The 19546-nt window shown below is 41.1% G+C and overlaps 1 protein-coding gene across 1 annotated transcript in view; it reads left to right on the plus strand.

Annotated features, from left to right (window-relative positions):
* Positions 1 to 19546, plus strand: part of RNF217 (ring finger protein 217) — a 67562-nt gene that overhangs the window by 33864 nt on the left and 14152 nt on the right. The window contains exons 2-3 of the mRNA XM_018563810.1: positions 15477 to 15710; positions 17972 to 18136. Of these exons, the coding sequence (XP_018419312.1) occupies positions 15477 to 15710; positions 17972 to 18136 (399 nt within the window). The remainder of the gene's footprint in view (positions 1 to 15476; positions 15711 to 17971; positions 18137 to 19546) is intronic.

Consider the following 19546-nt stretch of genomic DNA (forward strand, 5'->3'; position numbering starts at 1 on the left):
GATACTCCTTTTTTTGGTGTTTATGTGACAGTTTTTTCCCCAGACAATACAGACTAATGATTTTAGGATAGAGGTGGCATGCCAGGGCCCAGTCACAGCTGTGACTGCTGAGACCCTGGTAGTTCTATCACTAACTCCAAGCTGTAGAGGGACTAAAAATCTTAGCAATACTTTGTATAGCAATGCAGAATATCACCCGCTATTTAGAGGATTACAAATCTCAGTAATGCATTATACACCAATGCAGAATAGTATTAAGCTACATACGCTGTGTTGCTCTGGGGTGGAGGATAATGTCTCCAGGGTCTCACCAGGGGTCCGGAGGGTCTCTGGGTGGGGGGGGGGAAGTGTGTGTCTGGCGCTGTAAATGGGCACTGTGGTTTACAGGAAGGCTAGTATCGGCATTTAGTATCAGGACACTAGTGAAAATGCCCAGTATCGGCACCAATCCTGGTATTGGTATGGGTGCAGCCCTAGTTTTTACATTTTAGAGTAGGGTGCCTTGAGATTTTGCAAACTTCTAAAGGATGTTATGTCTGAAAATTTTTTTAAGAAATGCCGATCTGTAGCAATATATGGAGATTTCTTTTATGCCAGTAACAGCAGTAGCTTGGTAAAAAAAAAAGCCAAACTCAACTTTTAATATCTATTGTGGGGTGGAATGGCAATCTCCTTGCTAATATATCTTACTCAGTAGTAAAAACTGAGTGGGTAGAGGAATCCAGCCTTATTCAGAAACATTTACCTTGGGTTGACTTTTTTTAAAGCAAACTAGTCTTCAAAGAAGTGTATGGAACATCCGTATGGACCTCCTTCTGAAAATGCAGACCCACTTTCTGAATTGCTGACCCAGCAATATGTATATGCAGCTCTAGAAAGATTTATATTTGGGCGTCCTTACTGCATAAATTTGCAAGCCAGAGACCCCAGCATTGACAAGAGTCATGACTGTCAGACAACTAGCATTTTCATAAGTGAGAAGAAATAGCAGCTTCCATATTTCTCTCATGCTAGGTTTCCTTCAAGCATTGAAATGTTTTGTCACTGTCAAGAATTTAGGTCAGAAACCTCAAACGTGGCTCTGAAGTTACTGCATTGCTGTTTCCATTTTTTTTATTTAATGCCATTTGTATTTTATAGTTATTTTGTATGTCTGTAGAATGCTTTATGTAATCATTATGTTCATATAAAACATTGGTAATCAGAAAATACTTTCAGCAGTGTATTTGTGTATAAACTAGTTGTGCTTCAGAAAGAAGTTCTATACAAATAGTTGCACAGAGTTTGGGTGGCTGGTAGAGAACTACTATGAGATAATTGGCTCCTTTTCTATGCATTTGCTACTGTGAATAAATGTAATTTTCTTTGTTCTGGTGCTTCCTGTGTGCATGACTCGGAAGAGGAAGACTACTAAACATGTGAACATCACTATTAGCAATTAACGTCAGCCGAATAGTTGTTAAGACCTCTTGCATAAAAAAAAGTATTATGACTGGCAGCTCCCCACGGTAACCCTGCATGAGAACACTTCTAATTGGCAGTCACAGAAAGTGACCCATTGCCTTACTAATAAGCTCTTCACAGTTTCCCCTGGCTGAGCATCAGACATGTTTTTAAATGTACATAGAGGAGTGTGCTCACATACCCTGTAGATTCTAACATTGGAAAACATTGCAGTTTTCCAGGACTCCTTGGTCTGACACTTCACTGGAAGATGAGATTATGTGCATTCAGTATTCATAATAAATAATGCTCTGTGTTGCCCACTTCCATCCTTGAAACATTCATGCTTCCTTTCTGGATTTGTTTTCCAGCTACTGCTAATTTCCTTTAGGCAAAGAGCAGAATAAACATCCAAACCAGTTCACCCTTTATATGCTCGCATTGGCGATGGATCCAGAATGCAGGATCTTTGTGCGACTCCAGTTTGTCCGATTTGAAACCACAAGTTGATCAGCACAGCAGGAATATAAAATAAAATCATTTTATTATCATCCATTTATATTAAAAACAATAAAAGGCAGGTGCAAAAAAGCACTCTTTTCTGGATAATGTGTTTCAACCACTTGGGTCTTTATCAGAGATCCATTGTAAACAAGCTCGTTAAATCACACCTAAGCAACCAATTGAACATACTCAAACACAGTAACTAGTGTTCAAACATAAAGCAAGGAGGGGGATTTTCCCTTCTGTCAACATGTCCTGCATTCCGCAATTTTGTTTTATTCTCCTAAATCAAGACATCTAATATGCTGCTTGAGCTGGTGTTTATACAGCTGAGCCACTAGGCTTTAGTTCTGTTGGCCTCTTAGAGACTTCGGAAACTGTCTCCCATGGGCAGTAATGTCTATTCATATGCTTAGAGCACTTTGAAGCTATCCTCTACATCCCAGGTATGAAACCAAAGAACTTATTCACCTATCCTTTTGAGGGAAGGCACCTTCTTAAGCTGGCCATACACCTTACAATTATCTGCAGATTTTCCCTGGTCAGATGGGAAAAGGTGCAACAGATTCCTTCATCTACACTTAACTGTGTGGATGGAGTAATCTCCACCTGGACTAATCTGTTGCACTTTTTCCATCTGACCACAGAAAATCTGCAGATCATTGTAAAGGTGCCCATACACCAGGGCTCAAAATTTCAAGTCCTGAGCTACTAGCCAGGCCTTAAGAGTTACTCGCCACCAGTTGCCCCACCTAACCCCAACCCTGCCTCGGCCTTAACTCCGCCCCTAAACCCACCCTCTTAAATTATCTTATGAAATTACACTTTTAAATGTTGAAGGCAGAATAAAGTTACAAAAATAAATATTAACAACAACAATATTAAGATAAAGCAATGTAAACATTGCGGCCAAAATTAGTTTACAACCCTCACAAGACAAAAGTCTTGCGAGGGTTGTAAAGTGTATGGCCACCTTAAGGTGTATGGGCACCTTTAGTCAGGTGCGTTCCTGATCCTCCTGGTTCTCGCACTCTGCACCTGCTTATCTGCCTCTGAAGACCTGTCTCTTTAAAGAGGGTCTGATCGGCCTAAAAGGTTGATGAACCTCAGTTCCTGCTGTTTTTTCCCCTGAATATGGAGCTGGTTATAATAGGCTTTCTAGAGATTTTGGGACTCTTCTACAGCACTGACTATTACATCCATGAAATCCCTATTAGATACCTCCAGTGAAAATGATCAGTGTGCTAAAGGATGATTCCTGTTGATACTAAATGTCCTCACCCCTCTACTTTTTGACTATAGCAGGCATTATCTGTTTACTCCTTTATGGAATTGTGGGATTGCTGGAAACTCCAATAACATACCGTATATACTCGAGTATAAGCCGAGATTTTCAGCCCATTTTTTTGGGTGAAAAGTGCCCCCCTCGGCTTATACTCGAGTCAGCGCCAGCGCGTCATCTTACTTACCTCGCCGAGCGTCGCGTCACTGCTGCTCCGGTGTGCGGCGCTCCGAGCGGGGTCATCTGGCAGTCTCCGGGTCCTAATTTAGGTGGCCGGAGACTGCCAGATGACCCCGCTCGGAGCGCCGCACACCGCAGCAGCCGCGACGCTCGGCGAGGTAAGTAAGAAGAAAAAAAAAACCCCCGCAGCGGCCAGTCAGGCAGGGGAGCAGGGATGAGTCAGCGGCGCGCTGATCAGGCGAGAGGAGCTCCAGGTGGGGTTGTAATTTAGCGGGCAGGCACCTCTGAGCCAGCTAAATTAGGACCCCACCTGGAGCTCCTCCCACTGGACCAGCGCGCCGCTGACTCGTCCCTGCTCTCTCCGTGATGTGATGATCCGATCACCAGCACACAGTGAGTGAGGGGAGTGAGGGAGGGGAGAGAGAGAGATTCATTAAGCAATTATATATGTATTGTCTGCACTGTATTAGCAGTATATACTCTATGTAGATATATGGAGTATATACTGCTAATACAGTGCAGACAATACATTTACAATTATACTAACATGAATGTATTAAATGATCTGTATGTAGCCCTGTACTATGGATCATTTAACCCATTCATGTTAGCAGAGGACTTCTTTTTCATACTGTCTGTATTTTTGCTTCTCTTGAGTTGCAGAATCTGGATTATGGACAATAGACAAACAATAGTCTTTTATCTAACAAGTTCCATTTAGGCTGGATTCACACCTAGGCAACACCTATTATGCGTGTTTTACATGCGTCTTTCTTTAAGTCATATGTTTTTGTGAGCAGATTCTGGCACATTCATGCGAATGGGGAAACAGCTTGCAAAAATATTGCAGTGCATGTTTTCTATTGAGTCTATGGAACATAAGGAGCTGAAATCTGCCCCTAGTAGCGCATGTACTATTTTGTACGAAAGCGTATTTCTGCTTGCGACTAAACACTGACATGCACAGGGGCCAGAGAAATGAATGAGATTACTGGTGTTCACATGTTTGTTGTGCTGATCACGAGCGGAAAACAGCTTAGGTGTTAGTGGGCACTTACTATTGCTGGTTTCTGGATAAGGTGAGAATGATCCCTTTTCCTTCATCCTAATGTATCCATTTGAATCCATTTTCCTTCTCTTGGATCTGATTCTATGGAACAGACAACTTCCAAGTTGTAAGACAATCTCTACATGAGTCATTCTTTTTTAATTTGACTCCCGCTGCACTTCAGTGTGCAATACCCTCTTTTTCCGGGAAAGAAAACGAATACTCCACCATTGGTTCCTGCCTCCTTACGCTGGACAGAGTTGGTAGTTTCATTTGTGTTCACACTGTTTCTATGCAGAACTCAAACTCTTATTTCTGGATCTTCAATATCTTACCTACTTATGCACTGAGGGTTATGATCATAAATGCAACTTCTGTTATTTCCGCACAAGGCAGTATCTATCGTGTTGGACTGGAAAAAAAAATATAACTATATTTCTATATTTCCTTTTTTCCCTTTCTCCCTTTTATATGACTGCTGAGAGGGCTATTTATTTCATTAATTCCCCTGTCCTTGAAGTCAAGGGTTATGGGTATTCTAAACTCCAGTTGCTTACTGCTTGGCCTTTAGCCAGGACATAAATTGTTTGTCCTACTTTGCTTACCCTTTCCCTTTTACCGGCCTTTACCCTAGTAAACATTTTGCTTGTAAACTAACTTTGCTGCTGGGCTAATTATCATCCACCTTTTTTTTTCCTCTTCTTAATGGTGCTCCCTGCCCTTCTCTGGAACCTTATTCCTGTTTTCCCTAATGGATGATAATGAAAATAAATGTTTTGGTCCTTGCCATGAGATATTTTTCTTGAAGTTGCTTGAGGGACAGGTCTCTTTCCTCTGTGTTGTGGGCTTTATATGCTGCTTTCTTACAAAACTAGGGTATGACGATTTGAAGGTGGAGTTATACAGGGGCTGGCTTAATATCTTTTGTTAGCCAGTGTCCAACCTTCTGAAGGCAGCAATAACACCCAAATATCCAAAAGTTACTATATCCCTGTGTTCCTCAATGGATTTCAAGAAAAATATTTTAAGATAAGTATGAAAATTGATGCAATCTATGTACCTAAATTTGAACTGGTATCAGCCACCTGCAGTCCCTGTATAGCAGTGATGAAGTGTGAAAGGAGGAAGCAGCACAAGAAGCCAGTCAGTTTATGTGCTAAGAAGAAAACCGTGACTGGAACATGACCACATCACAGTGCTGCTTTTCCTTTCATTGTCCAGTCACAGACTGGGGTACATCCGGAATGATCGTCTCTCAGAGGAAGTGATTTGAATGATACTGACCATAAGATTGAGGACATCTAGTGGCAGAAAAAAGTTCTACAGGCTAAATCTCTGTATTGAAGTTGAATATTGCAGTAAAAGCTGTTTTGGTTTTGATCTGTCTCAATGGGCTGTTAATTTTTATCTTCTTTTTAGTTGAAGTTCCGCTTTGAGTTATAGTGTAAAATAGACTTAAGGTGCCCATACACTGTGCCCATACACTGTGCCCATACACTGTACGATTATCGTACGAGAATCGCAGGAAATCCCGCGATTGTACGATAATCGCAAAGTGTATGGAAGGCGTGCGACCGTTTCTACTGTACGGTCGCACGTCTTCCGTCGAACAAGCAGGCTTGAAAACCCGCCGAGATTCGTACGAGTGGCCTGCTTGTTCGCAAACTGCCGAACGGGCCGGTGTGCGCACGCACACACTGCCCGTTTGCAGTCATCGGGAGCCCGCCCCTCATTGCAGTCATTACAAGCCCGCCCCTCGGGGCGGGCTTGCCATCATCGCAAGTACAATCTGCCTGTCCAAGATGGGCAGATCGTATGCGCTTTTAATTAGTTTACAACCATTTGTCTTGCGATGGTTGTAAGGTATGTGGGCACCTTAAAACTATGTACATCTAATTACCCAAATACATTCAAATGTCAGTGTGCCAGGAAAACCATTCAGATAAAGCTTTGTGCAAATGATCGGAAAATTGCCCTACACATCATACACATTTTAATTTTTTTATTGTGTTTAATCCCTGCTCAAATATTGGTTGTCAGACATTTAGTTTAAATACTTAATTTTTTTCTTTCCATTTTATGTTGTCATCTTTTTGCCTTGAGTATTTTCTGAAACTGTCCTTAATGTTAAAAGTCCATTAGCTTATGTGTAAACTGATGCATATTTATGTGAGTGCTTTTCAATTCTGGTAGTAGTTGTACTAAAAGTCTGCTTTTGACTATGGTTAAAATCAGCAGGCACACAAAGTATAGAAGTATACGTCGTCTTAGTGTTCTGATGCCTAATTTTCATCATATAAGCTGACATAGTTTATAAAAACAAGCTGCTGATGCAGTAAAATGATGTCATTTCCAGTGACTGCAATCCTGGAAGTGCTTGGTTGTGAGAATGTGTCTGAATGGAGTGCTTAGATAAGGTGGCCATACACTGTACAACCATCACAAGACCTTAGTCTTGCGTTGGTTGTAAAGTGATTAAAAAAAACGTACGATCTGCCCATCTTGGACAGGCAGATCGCACTCTCGATCATCGCAAGCCCGCCCCCCTGAGGTTGAAACGGTCGCACGTCTTCGTTCACCCTGTTCGATTCTCGTACGATCGCGGGATTTCCCGCGATTCTTGTACGAGAATCGAGCAGTGTATGGGCACCTTAAGACATATGAAGTAGTGGCTGCCTCCGGATGGACTCTGCAGATGCATTCCAGCATTACTCTTGTGATAGCTGATTTGGTTGTCACACTGTGGATGAAGACTAAAGCTGTACTGGATAAGATCTTAATGTGACGCTGTGTAGTCTACAGCAGAGCACAGAAGTGATAGCAATAAGGGTTAGACATTCACATTCTGTCTATTAATTTATTGGTTGGTCATTTTTGAATGTATAGCATTGCAATGTATGAAATGAGTATATGGGGGACTCAGCAGCTGTAAAAATTGCAATTGTTTGCTATTGTTTATAACGTTATATATATGTTTTATATGCATTTACTGATAGAATACAGAGGCATCCATTACCAAAGTGCACTTGGCCCAGGTCAGCAAGCCCAGGTCAGCAAGGACTGTGTCCTCCCGTGACCCTTAGGAGAGGGTCCTCCCGTGACCCTTAGGAGAACTATGGGTAGTTCCAGACCAGACATATTGTGACGCACATTATTTTTCTGGTCTGTAACTGAGTGCGATGGTGTGAGCTGAGGCCAAGAAGAGCATAGGAAAACATTGGGATGCATTTTAGGTCCAGAAACCATCTGGTCTGGTATGGAGGTTATCTGGAGGTGTTGTAAAAGGGCCCTTAGGGTTTGCATAGGTGAAGTAACCATATGGTAGCAGACACACACCACATTGGTCTATACAATTGATGCTCAAAAGGTGGCCTGGTCCTCCTTGAGGGCTTGTTCACACCATGTCCGGATCATGCCCAGACCAGAACAGTTTGTTCCTGGACCAAAAAAGCATCTCAATTTATCCCTATTGTATTTCTGGGGTTCTGTTCACACCAGAGCAGTCTGTTCCAGACCAGACAAAATAAATACTGCTCGTCTCATTTTCTCTGGTCTGGACTGCACTAGAGCGCATGGAAACACATCAAAAACTCATGCAAAGTCACTGGACAACACCTGAACGCCCATTTTAAGCTTTAAAAAAAAACGCTCCGGAGCGCAGCAAAACACAATGCACCGCGTTCCAGATCTGGTCTGTAAAATGTTGTGAACCTGTTTTCTAGTGTTTCTTTGACTTCTAGCCTCTGCTGTCCTGTACAGATTTCTCCTGCCCTGAGTCAGAATAGCTGTGTTGTATTTCTCACAAGCTGTAGCTGTATGTTTTTGTTTGCATACCCATGAAACTCCACTTTCACTAGGGTGTATTTGTGATGCCTATTAACTTCTACCAATGTACAGGAAGAAGCCACAAAGCTTTCACGTAACAGGCTCTTACTAGGAGGTTTCATAGCGGTAATTAATGATCGGTTTCATTAAACCCACCTGTCTACACAAGTTGGCTGTCACTGCTATGCTCAAAGAGATTAAAAGCTTGTAATAGCTTGTTTTCAGACCGGTCTCTTGTTACCTGGAGTACATCTAAAATGTCCAACCTGTAACAAAAGCTTTGCTAATTATTATTTCATGAGACTTGCATAACTCCTTTCAACTTCCCTTGATACTTCATGTAAATGTTGCATTTAATATGAGAAGTAAACCACTTTTGCCAAAAATACTTAATAACCAGCTTTGCTTGAAAGGTTTCTTGTCGTTTGGAAATGCGACAGTTGTTCAGACAATGAATTGTCCTGATATTTACAAGATACATATGTGCACTGTAGGAGTAGATCATTCTTCATTTTAACCTCTTGCCGTCCGCCCGTAGTAAAAAAACGGACGGACGGCACTGCAGTGGATAATGGTTTCAACTGGAGATAGATTCATCTCAAATAATCGCCATGTGTTTTTTCAAAAGTCGTTTATATAAATCCTACACTCTGCTTATGAATATTATGTTTAATTTTAATATAATCCTCTCTGTGGCAAAATAAATGTGTCCTATACAGATGGTAGCACAATTAGGCCCCATTCACATGGAGTGTGTGGCCCCGTACATCTCAAACGACCAGTTGTCGATGTCCCCAGAGGCGCAGGAGCTCTGAGTTCTGACAGCCGCACACAGGTGGTGTACAACCTCGGACGAAAGCATGATGGATCCAGGTCCGTACACCTTCTGTTTGCCGCTGATCAAGCTGGGAGTTTTGGGAAGCAGTGTGAGGGCATACAGCTCGTGCGTCTTCTACATGAGCTGCCCGCACACTTCTTACCGCAGGACCGGGCCCATCAACAGCTTGCCGTTTATGCTGTTTGGGGCGACATGCCCCCTTTGAATGAGGGCTTGTTCACACCATGTCTGGATTGTGTCCAGATCAGAACAGTTTGTACCCGGACCAAAAAAGCATCCAAATGTATACCTATTATTTTCTAGGCTCTGTTCACACTGGAGCAGTTCGTTCCAGACCAGACAAAAAAAAGAATACTGCTGGTCTCATTTTCTCTGGTCTGAAATGCATTGGAACGCAAACGCATCACAAATGCATGCAAACGCACTGGACCGCACCTGAAAGCCCGTTTTTGAAGCTAAATATCTGGAATGCAATAAAAATGCACTGCACTGTGGATGGGGGAATCCCTGCAGGGACCGGGGACCGTTAGTCACTACTCTCTGCAGGGAGAGGATCCGGAAGTCGGCGGTATGTGTTCGCTGACTTCCCGATTTAATAGAGCCGACCTGTGACACCTTCAGTGTCACAGTTCGGCTTGAATTATGGGGGTGAGTGTTTCTCACTGTAGACATGCACCACAACATGTTTTACTGTGTGTTGCAGAGGGCTGGAATACCATAGCCATAGACGGGACTTGTCGATTTAGATGGACCTAACTAACAAATTAAATCTGAACTCCAGCTAACACTTTTAAGCAGTTACAGCAACAGTTTTTATTTGTCCTTTTTTGGGATAAAGGTTTTACATAAATGAACACTGATAATTGTAAGCACCCCTTTCAGTGTTTAAATGGTTTCAACCTTGCTGGACAGCTTGGCCTGTAAGGCTAGGTTCACACCTAGGCGTATCGAATATGCGCGTTTGACGCGCGTTTCGTGCCGTGCGGTTTTCACATGTTGATCGTTTTACAGAGCGTAGGAACGCGCTGTAAAACGCCCAGGTGTGAACCAGGCCTTACAGGAAGTTGAACAATAACACACTTACTAGCCAGATCAGGTGAAAATAAAGTGTGTGGGGGGGGGGGGGTGCTTTACAAAAAACCTATATATAAGGATTGGTAAATTGAAACCTATTAAATTTTTACTTCTTTGTTTAGATACACTTGTAAGCGGTCTGCTCCTATGGTAGTTCTTAAGACGTCAGAGATTGATCATTTGAGTAGAGTGAGCTCCTGTAACACAAATCATTGGCTTTTAATGCTGACATTTAATGTGCACTTGTTCTTATGTAAGCAATGACACATACTGGATTTTACCCATAATTTGTCTATTTATAATATACTGAATAATTAGATTCTCCATTCATTGGATTGGTTTGTGTGCTACGCTAGCTGGCGCTGATCCCGTTTTGTGCATTTGCATCTAATGTAATTAAGAATGACTAAGCTTTTAAACCTCTGCTGCTCCGTGTCAGGTTGTACAGAGGACGATACTTCAGGTTGGAGTTGTTAGGCGTACTCATTATGTCAATATAACATAAGCTAAACCGATTAAAGCAGGACATCAGTGGGTCACAAGTTACCTGCCTGTGCCCACACCAGTTCTTACTAGGCTGGGTAATGCTAAACAACAACACTGTTTAAGCTGTAGTCAACACTGATAGGTTTTGACCTTTTGTAAAATCTACCTTATTCAATTTAGCTTACTCTATGAAGTTACAATGCAGTTCTTTTTTCTATATTTCTAATCCTTTCATTATTTAGTATAACATGTTTACTATTAACATTTGACATAAGAAAATTGACAAATCTGGCTGGGGTGACAGACGGACCCTTTTTATCTAGTGACAGGGCTGTATAACCGTATTCACGGGGGTTAAAGGAGCACTACATACTCTTCGCAATAGTTTAAGCTGGTGTGTGATACTGCAGCTGTCACATGCAGGTTCTATAGACCGATAGCTGAGTGATCACAAACTGCTGATCACTCAGCTCATGCTCTTCTCCCTGCAAAGAGCAGTGATTGTCGGTCACTGCTCCCCGCAGGGATTCCCTCCTCCCCTCTCTGTTCCTCCAGCGCTCATTGAAGGGACAGACTGGGGAGGGGGCGGGCACAGCTGGCTCTGGGTCTAGTGAGGCAGAGCCAGCTGTCAGACAGCAGGGTGGATGCTGACAATATTGTCAGGATCCTTCCTGGCTGCAGCACGGCTCTGTGCTGTCAGCATATCGCAGGCAATAGCAATGACTTTGGGTCACATGAGTACATTAGTAAAAATGTACTTCTGTGACCCATAAGAGAATTATAGCCAAAATAAGGTTTGGCTCTAGCTCTCTTATAAGCACTGTTCACATCTGGGTAATAAAGACTTCTCTGGGATGAGTAGGCGATGGGTGTTAGAGAGACTACATGCAGGCTGTGCTGGAACAGCCTGAAGGTATAAGTCAACCCAAATTTGTCTTTCACTGGCGGTATGATTTTTTGTTCTTGTTTTTTTTCCCTTTATTTTCTATATTTAAAAAAAAAAACTTTTTTTTTGAAAGTTTCACTTTTAAAGTTTCCGCCCCCCTGCGACGCGGCCGCTCGCAAGGGACGGAACCCGGAAGTCGGCAGCCGCCGAAGACACAGCGGGGATCGCGGACAAGGTAAGACCTGTACGCTGTATTCCCAGGTTTTCACACGTTGAGCGTTTTACACCGTGTAGGAACTCGCTGTAAAACGCCCAGGTGTGAACCAGGCCTTAGTTGGCCAGGAGGCTGAATGTTTTGTTGTGATGACCAGACCACCTGTAAGGGAATCTTTTGTTTTTGTGTTTGGTTTGATGAAACAGTGTTGAATAAACATGGGCAGTAAACCCCTGAAGCACTTGAGAGTCAGGACTACCTGTTTTGCAAGGTGTGCATTTGAAGATAACCCCCACAGTGGTTTTAGGACTTGGTTAGCAGCAGACATCCATGGCCACTTATGTTTTGAAGAATAACCAACTGGCCTGGTAGGCAGAAATAATAAGTGCACCTTCTTTGAAAGTGCACTTACTCTTTAAACTTTAAAGCAGGGGTGGACGGTGGACACAGCCAACAAATTCTTATGGTTGGCTAGTTTGGCATATTTAGCTCATTTTCAGATAATTCCACCTTCAGAAACGGAGGCAACGCTATGAACAATTTATGAACATGTTTTTTTAAGAGTTCTTTCACTTGTCGGTTCTCTTGTCAGAATGGTGTAGGAAGTAAACAGGATTTCAACCTTGCAAATCAGATTCCACCCAAACTAGTTTTTCTAACATTACCAAACATGTAGATATTTGCATCTGACAGGTAATAAGTAATGATAATTTGACATGACATGTTAAGAGATGCATACCTATGCAGTCCTGTTACATAACATTGACACTATTTTTAGAATTCGAGTTTTAGTATCTGAAATCAGCAAGTCTTTATATAGATGAAACTTCACTTCATCACTTTGTCTATTAATTATTAAGATACAGCATTTGTAAAATAAAATAAAAAAGCTGTCACATAAAGAGTAGATTTCGGCTTCTCTGTAAAAGATGTTAATCACATTTCTAGATATAAATATAGTTCCTTCGAGCGTTCTTTATAATAGAACATTTTTATATCTCTTGTTGCATCATATATTCCAAAAATAAAGGGATAATTCTTTATTTTAATATAGTGGGTGGAGCCATGCAAATAATTTTGCCCCAATGGCCAACCACACATAACAAAAACCCCACTGGTGTAGAGATGTAGCCTACTATTAAACAACTATTTATGCCAAACTTCATGCAGCTGTTTCAAGCTATTTGACCTTCGTAAGTGCAGTGTATTCCTCTGTAGATGCCGTAGGTTATGTACACTGCACTAATGATGGCTAAATAGTCTGAAAGAGCTGTATGCAGTTTGGAATAAATTGATCTATCATATAAGGCTGGATCTGTACGATATACCAGTGGTTCTTGATGTTCAGTTGGCCATTTAGTGCTTTTTTTTTGGTTTGATTGTATCCCTTCTAACCATAACCTTCTGGGTTATACTTTCTAGACACGAATATGAAAGATTCACAAACAAGTTTGTCATACACTGGCTAGTGTATGCACTTTGGAATTAAAAATAAACAAATGGGTTATACAATTATGGGTATGCCGCTGGGGAAGTCAGATATGGAGAAGGATTTGGGGGTCAGTGTAGACCACAAACTGAAAGGTAGTTTGCAGTGCCAGGCTGCTGTAAACAAAGCTAGCAGGGTTTTGTCCTGTATTAAAAAGTAATGTAATGTGACCAGTATTTCATGTACACCGAAAAGCTGGGATGGTGCAACCTCAAGTTCTTTTGTAGAAAATACCTGAACTAAGAACTGTTTGAACATTGATATGGGTAGCCCTGCCTGTTCTCCTTTATACACCTACTATGAGGTCTCTTCCTTGTTCTCAGGAACCTAAGTGGCCATGTATACACTGAGTAGCCAGATTATTATGACCACCCCATCAGTACTTCGTTGGGCCACGAGATGACTCCATGAGATGTTGAAAGGTGATGCGAGGAATCTGACACTGCACTGTTGCCCTTCTGTTGTCTTGTACCAGTCTTGCCACTCTCGGTTCTGCCCTAACATTGACTAGTCGCTGACGGCCACAATTCGCAAGTTCAGACCCAGAATTTTGGCTGACAGTCCAGTCTTTAAACACTTTAACAGCAGCTGCTCTTGAACATTTAACAAATTCTGCTGTTTTGCTGACACTCGCTCCATGGCTCCGAGCGCCAACAATCATCCCACGTTCAAAGGCTGTTAAATCGTGTTGTTTACCCATATCTTCAGAAAAAAATCACTTCTACTGTGGTGGTAAACAACCTTCTTCCTTATTTATAATGGTCTGGCCCTCTAGCAACTTCAGCGCGAACTTATAGCTAATTTGCCTACAAACGTCAGGCGGTCATAATAAACTGGCCACTCAGTTTATACAGCACTGCCAGACGTTTTTGATGCCATTATGACATTTTCTTTGCATTTTTGTGAGATGTTCAATAGAATTCTACCAATTGGTGCATGGTTCTCAATCTGATAAGAAATTTGAATGACCTTTACTGTTGGTTTGTAAACATGCTGTAAAAGCTGTTGCACAGTTTACATATTTCTTTGCAAATACAAACCTCAGGTCCTAGAGCTGACCTTGATCAAATATTGCAAAGTAATATACACTAACCCACAGAAACCAATTTTCAGCTACTATCGGTTTGCATCATTTGTACACTAAAGGTTATCTAACCAAAGACTCACTATAAGCTATAGCACTTTGTTCAATAGTTTTTGGTTGTTAATATAGGAAGAGTGAAAACGCTTGTTTTTTATTTTATTATTGCTATCTCTTTCCTCAATGGGGATATTTACACTCACTTCTTGTCCCAATGACCAAGAGAAGAAATAAGATGGTGCAGGTGTTATCGGAACGGAAGACACAGAAAGCAATACAAGCTGACAGCTGTTCTAACCCTTTATCACGTCTAAATAAATGTGCTTTTGCTACTGTCTATGCCCACATCAGAAAGTAATACCATAACATCCTTTTACTTGTTACACCCCATCTCTGTGATAAGAAGTGAGGTTAAATCTTTAATGGTGGTACTGATGGCAATAAAAAAAGTGACCGATATTCTAACTCTTCTCTCATCTGTGTAAAACTAGAAAAAAAAGTTTTGACTGGACTTTTGCTTTAAAGCAGAGTTCCTGGGGGGAAAACAACTCCCCTTGCAGTGGGACTGCCCCCACACTGCAAGAGTTAAATAGTCTTTAAGGTCTTGGGTACCTGGGAAAAGGACTTTTACTTACTTCATCCCCGCTCCCGCATGCTCCAGGACCAGCACCCGCAGCCTCTTCATTTTCCCCCAACCCCACGATTGGGCAGTTGGAGGCCTGCTTATGTAATCAAGTGCATTGCAGAACCCATAGCTCTTCATTGTAGGTGAGAAAGGCGAGAGGAGAGCGTCGGCTGCTGGGTAAGCGGGGGATCAGGTAAGTATATGCATGTGTATGCATCACAAGGAATTGCCTCCTAATTTTGCCACGCTCTCCTCTAGTTTGAGACCTGCTGTACGAGGGGTTACAAGATGATGCTAAAAAGTCAAAATTCAGTCCTATTCAGGTACTTGCTGCATTTTGAAAATAAATTAACTTATTTATTGATAAATACATAACTGAATTAATAGTTGTTTTTTTTAAATATCTGTCTGGAGTTCATCTTTACAGTGTAAATACTAATCAGTTGACAAAACCATACATTTTGTGTTTAGCATCATCTAATGTTTATATTATATTTACAGGTGCAACTTGGACAAGTGGAGATTAAATGCCCCATAACCGAGTGCAATAAACATCTGGATGAATCCACTATCTTATACAGCCTGCCACATGATGATATCATCAAGTACAAGTACTTCCTGGAACTTAGCCGCATTGACTCCAGCACCAAGCCCTGCCCGCAGTGCAAGCACTTTACGGCCTTTAAAAGGAAGAGTCACATTCCAACTCCGACCAATTCTGAGAGCAGGTTCAAAGTGAGCATGTGTAGCCAATGACACTCAGATTAGTGATCCTAAAAGTAGGGCACGGATTACTGCGGTATTAACAGCTATTTAATTTCGGAGGATGTGCCTTGGAAATTATCAAAAAAATGTTTAATTACAGGCTGAATGGTTCTGCACAGGTTTAAACACCATCTGTATACCTAGTTATATCATACTTTCAGTTTATTTTGTATAGATCTTACCAACGTAAATGCATCTTTTCTGAGAGCAGATGTTATTTTAAAGAGAATGTATGTATAGCTATAAAAGGGGGGGAAAAAGCACATGATTTGACACATATTCACAAAATCCTGAACTAATGTGGATTCCTCAATAGTTTGATAAAGCTGCCCTGTGTAGCCACTCGTGTTTTCAAGATGAAATGGGCCTGAAATTTGAGTTTTGTTTTCTGTAGAACCAAACTGAACGCATTCCCTTTAGGATTATGAAGGGATCACATTCATTTTAGCATACCAACCTATTGACTTAATTATAAGCATGTTGAAAGGTTTAAATATGTGGAGCAGTTACAAAACACAGTAAAAGAACAAAGTGCAATATAAATGAGTTAATTGGATAACTGTGTAGTATACCACCTACCGCTCTAACGTATATTCAGATTGTTCATGGTTATTACAAGGTTTTATTTCTGTACTGGAACATTTCATTTTAATGCTGCATTTGTTTGTTTAACTTTGAACCATAACATGGATATAGTCTTTGTTATGAAGGGATTCTGTATTAAACATGAAGTTTATAAACTTGCAACAGATGTAAATGCAAGACCTTTAAAGGTGCTCATGTTCCTTAGTCATGGAAGCCTTAACCCCATCCTATTTACAATCTGTAGATTAACATAGCCCCTGTCCATTACCATGTAGTGGAAATATTAATATGTGCTTCAAGCAGGAGCATGCAGTACTGTGAGCCTTTAGCTATAAGACCCTGCTGTAACTCTGGGCCTCCACTGATGATCGGGAGCCAGTCAGCATAGTTCCTGATCATGTGATCTCCATATCAGCTATAGCATACTAAGCAAATGGCTTTTTCAATCTAGCCATGCCAATGACTGCTGCATCCATATTTCTTTCTTGGTGCACTAAATGTGCACCAAGAAATAAATTTTTAAAACTTAACTCTGGGCACAATAACCCTATCAGGTTTACAGCAGTAAAACATTCCTTTGCATCATAGACAAACATCTATTATGCAGTCTTTCTTCCATATCTTGCATAACAGTTTATTTTTAGATGTCTACATTAGTACAGCTCTCCCTGCATTTCCTGGCCACTCTAGATGTAAGCACTGCAGGTTTCATAGACACCATGGCTGGGGTCATGTCTCCGCTACCTCTTGTCCTAGGACTGTGTGCATTGAGACTGGCCAGTTGGAGAGGATGGCAGGGACATGGCTCCAGCTCTGTGGTCTGTAAGACTTGTATTGCTTAAGTCAGTATACATTTATCCCAGCATGAGTAGAGCAAACCTTATAAAAACTAGTGCAAGAGGTGAAACAAAACAACCAAACAGGTTTTCTGTTTAATTCCCCTGGGAAAATGAAACAAAGAATTTAGTAGTTCAAAGCAGCTGAACTTTTTTTTCCCTACTCTGCTCCAAGTTTCTTAAATCAAGCTCTGGACCCAATTGACGTAGCAGCAGAACTGCATTATTAAAGCCAAACTAAACCGATGTGTGCTGGGTTGAGTATTGCCCTAATGTGCAAGTATGCTCCGCATATTTTCACATTATGGCACACTACCTTACAAGTGTGCCCTCCTCTAATGGTGTCTGATCCAGGCAGTTAGTCAGTGCTGCTTCCCCTGCCACAACCTCCTCCACCTCTTTCAGGTCCTTTTGTCATCCTGTTCGTCCATTGGGCTGCCATTGATGATGCAACTCCTGAGCGTACGCACATGTGTTATTTTGTCCTCCGCATTGAGTTTATTTTCAGCATCTTACAGATATGACAGCATCTTATAAAAACGGCAAGCTTATTTTCAACTTTAATGAAAATGAAACCATTTTGGTTGTGTTGTATTACTAAGTGTATATTGTCTTCCTTATATATAAATATAATGTATATAAAAAGATCTTTAAATAGTTTTGTGTAGAGCATTTTAGATGTAATGAAGTTCATAGTTATAGTATAGTAGAAACATAATTTTTGGACATAATGATTATAAATTGCTGTCTATCCCTCTTATGGTGACTTAACTTAGATTTACAGGTTTTGTTTTTTCTATCTCTTGGCAGGTTCAGTGCTCATCTTGCCAATTTGTATGGTGTTTTAAGTGCCATTCTCCCTGGCATGAAGGCGTTAATTGTAGAGAGTACAAGAAAGGGGACAAGCTATTACGTCACTGGGCCAATGAGATTGAACATGGGCAAAGAAATGCCCAGAAATGTCCTCGGTGTAAGGTGAGTAATTACACGGTTTAGGTAGTTCATGCATTTATGTAAGTAAACTAGGTCTGCAAACATAATCCACATGGAACTAGCAGTGCGTACTTGGTTTAATACAATGCAGTGAACACATTGCTTAGTATCCCTGAGGCTGTTGACTAATGCAACTTTGGAGCTCCCTGTCTGGAAAAAGTTGTCAGCTGTGTTTTGTGTCCCATAAAGGGGATTTCTGCTTTCTCTGATTATATTTAATCATTGTGCAATCTGACCTCTTATTGCGTCAGCGAAACATCCATGTAAATTTGTTAGTCATTGCTTTTTCCTCCATCTTTTTGTATGAAAATTGCAAGTCTTAAAATTAGACTTTAAATATGTGCGCATCAACAGGTACAGGAACATGAATGACTTGTCTAGCACACCATTCCTTTCAGAGTCTTTTCACAGCTCCTCTACAGCAAACTTTGTGAAGGAGAAGTTAAATGTTGGGTAACATTTAACTGATGTGCTGATGGCCATCCTGGTAAATGTTATGGGTGGTTAAGGATAATCACTTATCTCACCTCCACTAAAATAAGGCTCTGCGATAAATTTCGGCCCTGAATCAATATGTTTCATTTATCTCTACAAATTAGGGTTCCAGTTCCAGGCCAGATCTGTCATCCCAAAGTCCAATCTTTATTCCTGCTTCTTGGTCACTGACTTCACAACTTAGAAGATATGTTGTCCGCACACCATTCTGCTTTGTAATATCATCTTTATTCGTATTCCTTTAGCACGACATGTGAATGCAACGTTTCGGAGGCTCACAGGACCCCTTTGTCAGGCAAAGTGTCAATGATCAAAAGTGCAGACTTGACAACCTGAAGGTGGAAACCCAAGCTTTGTGAGATGGGGGCAGTTCAGATTTATTGTGACCATGCTATCAGCTCATAAATCTCCTTTCCACAAGATTATCGTCAAACGTGGAAGTCGTCTTTTAGCTTGTGTGGTTCTATGGGGTTATTTTCCCCTCCATGTTTTTTCAGTAAGCCTTGTTTGTTCTTTCCCTCAGTTAGTGGTATGACTACATTTGGCCCTTAGCACTATCTAGGCCTGGTGTCTGCACTTCTCTAGCTAATCATTTGCTGATTTATATTTTTATACAAGGAGTTGGACAAGTAGCTCCCGTTGTTGGAGCTTTGCTTTAACTGTTGGGTTATAATTTAGTACTGTTGTTGTTACAAAGACCCTCTTTTCAACCATTTTAACACACATTTCCATTTTAGCACATATTTGCTGTCCCGTATGGTAGTTTTTCTTGGGCCATTTCTTTGACCAGAAATGGTTTCTTAATCATCATAATTAGGAGTACTAATTGTTCTTGCACACAGACAAGGTTATTTTGAAACAAAGAACCTTTTTTTTTTTTTTTTTTTTTTTTTTTTT

The sequence above is a fragment of the Nanorana parkeri genome, unplaced genomic scaffold, assembly GCF_000935625.1.
Source record: "Nanorana parkeri isolate BGI_ZX_2015 unplaced genomic scaffold, ASM93562v1 scaffold699, whole genome shotgun sequence".
Classification (NCBI taxonomy): Eukaryota; Metazoa; Chordata; class Amphibia; order Anura; family Dicroglossidae; genus Nanorana; species Nanorana parkeri.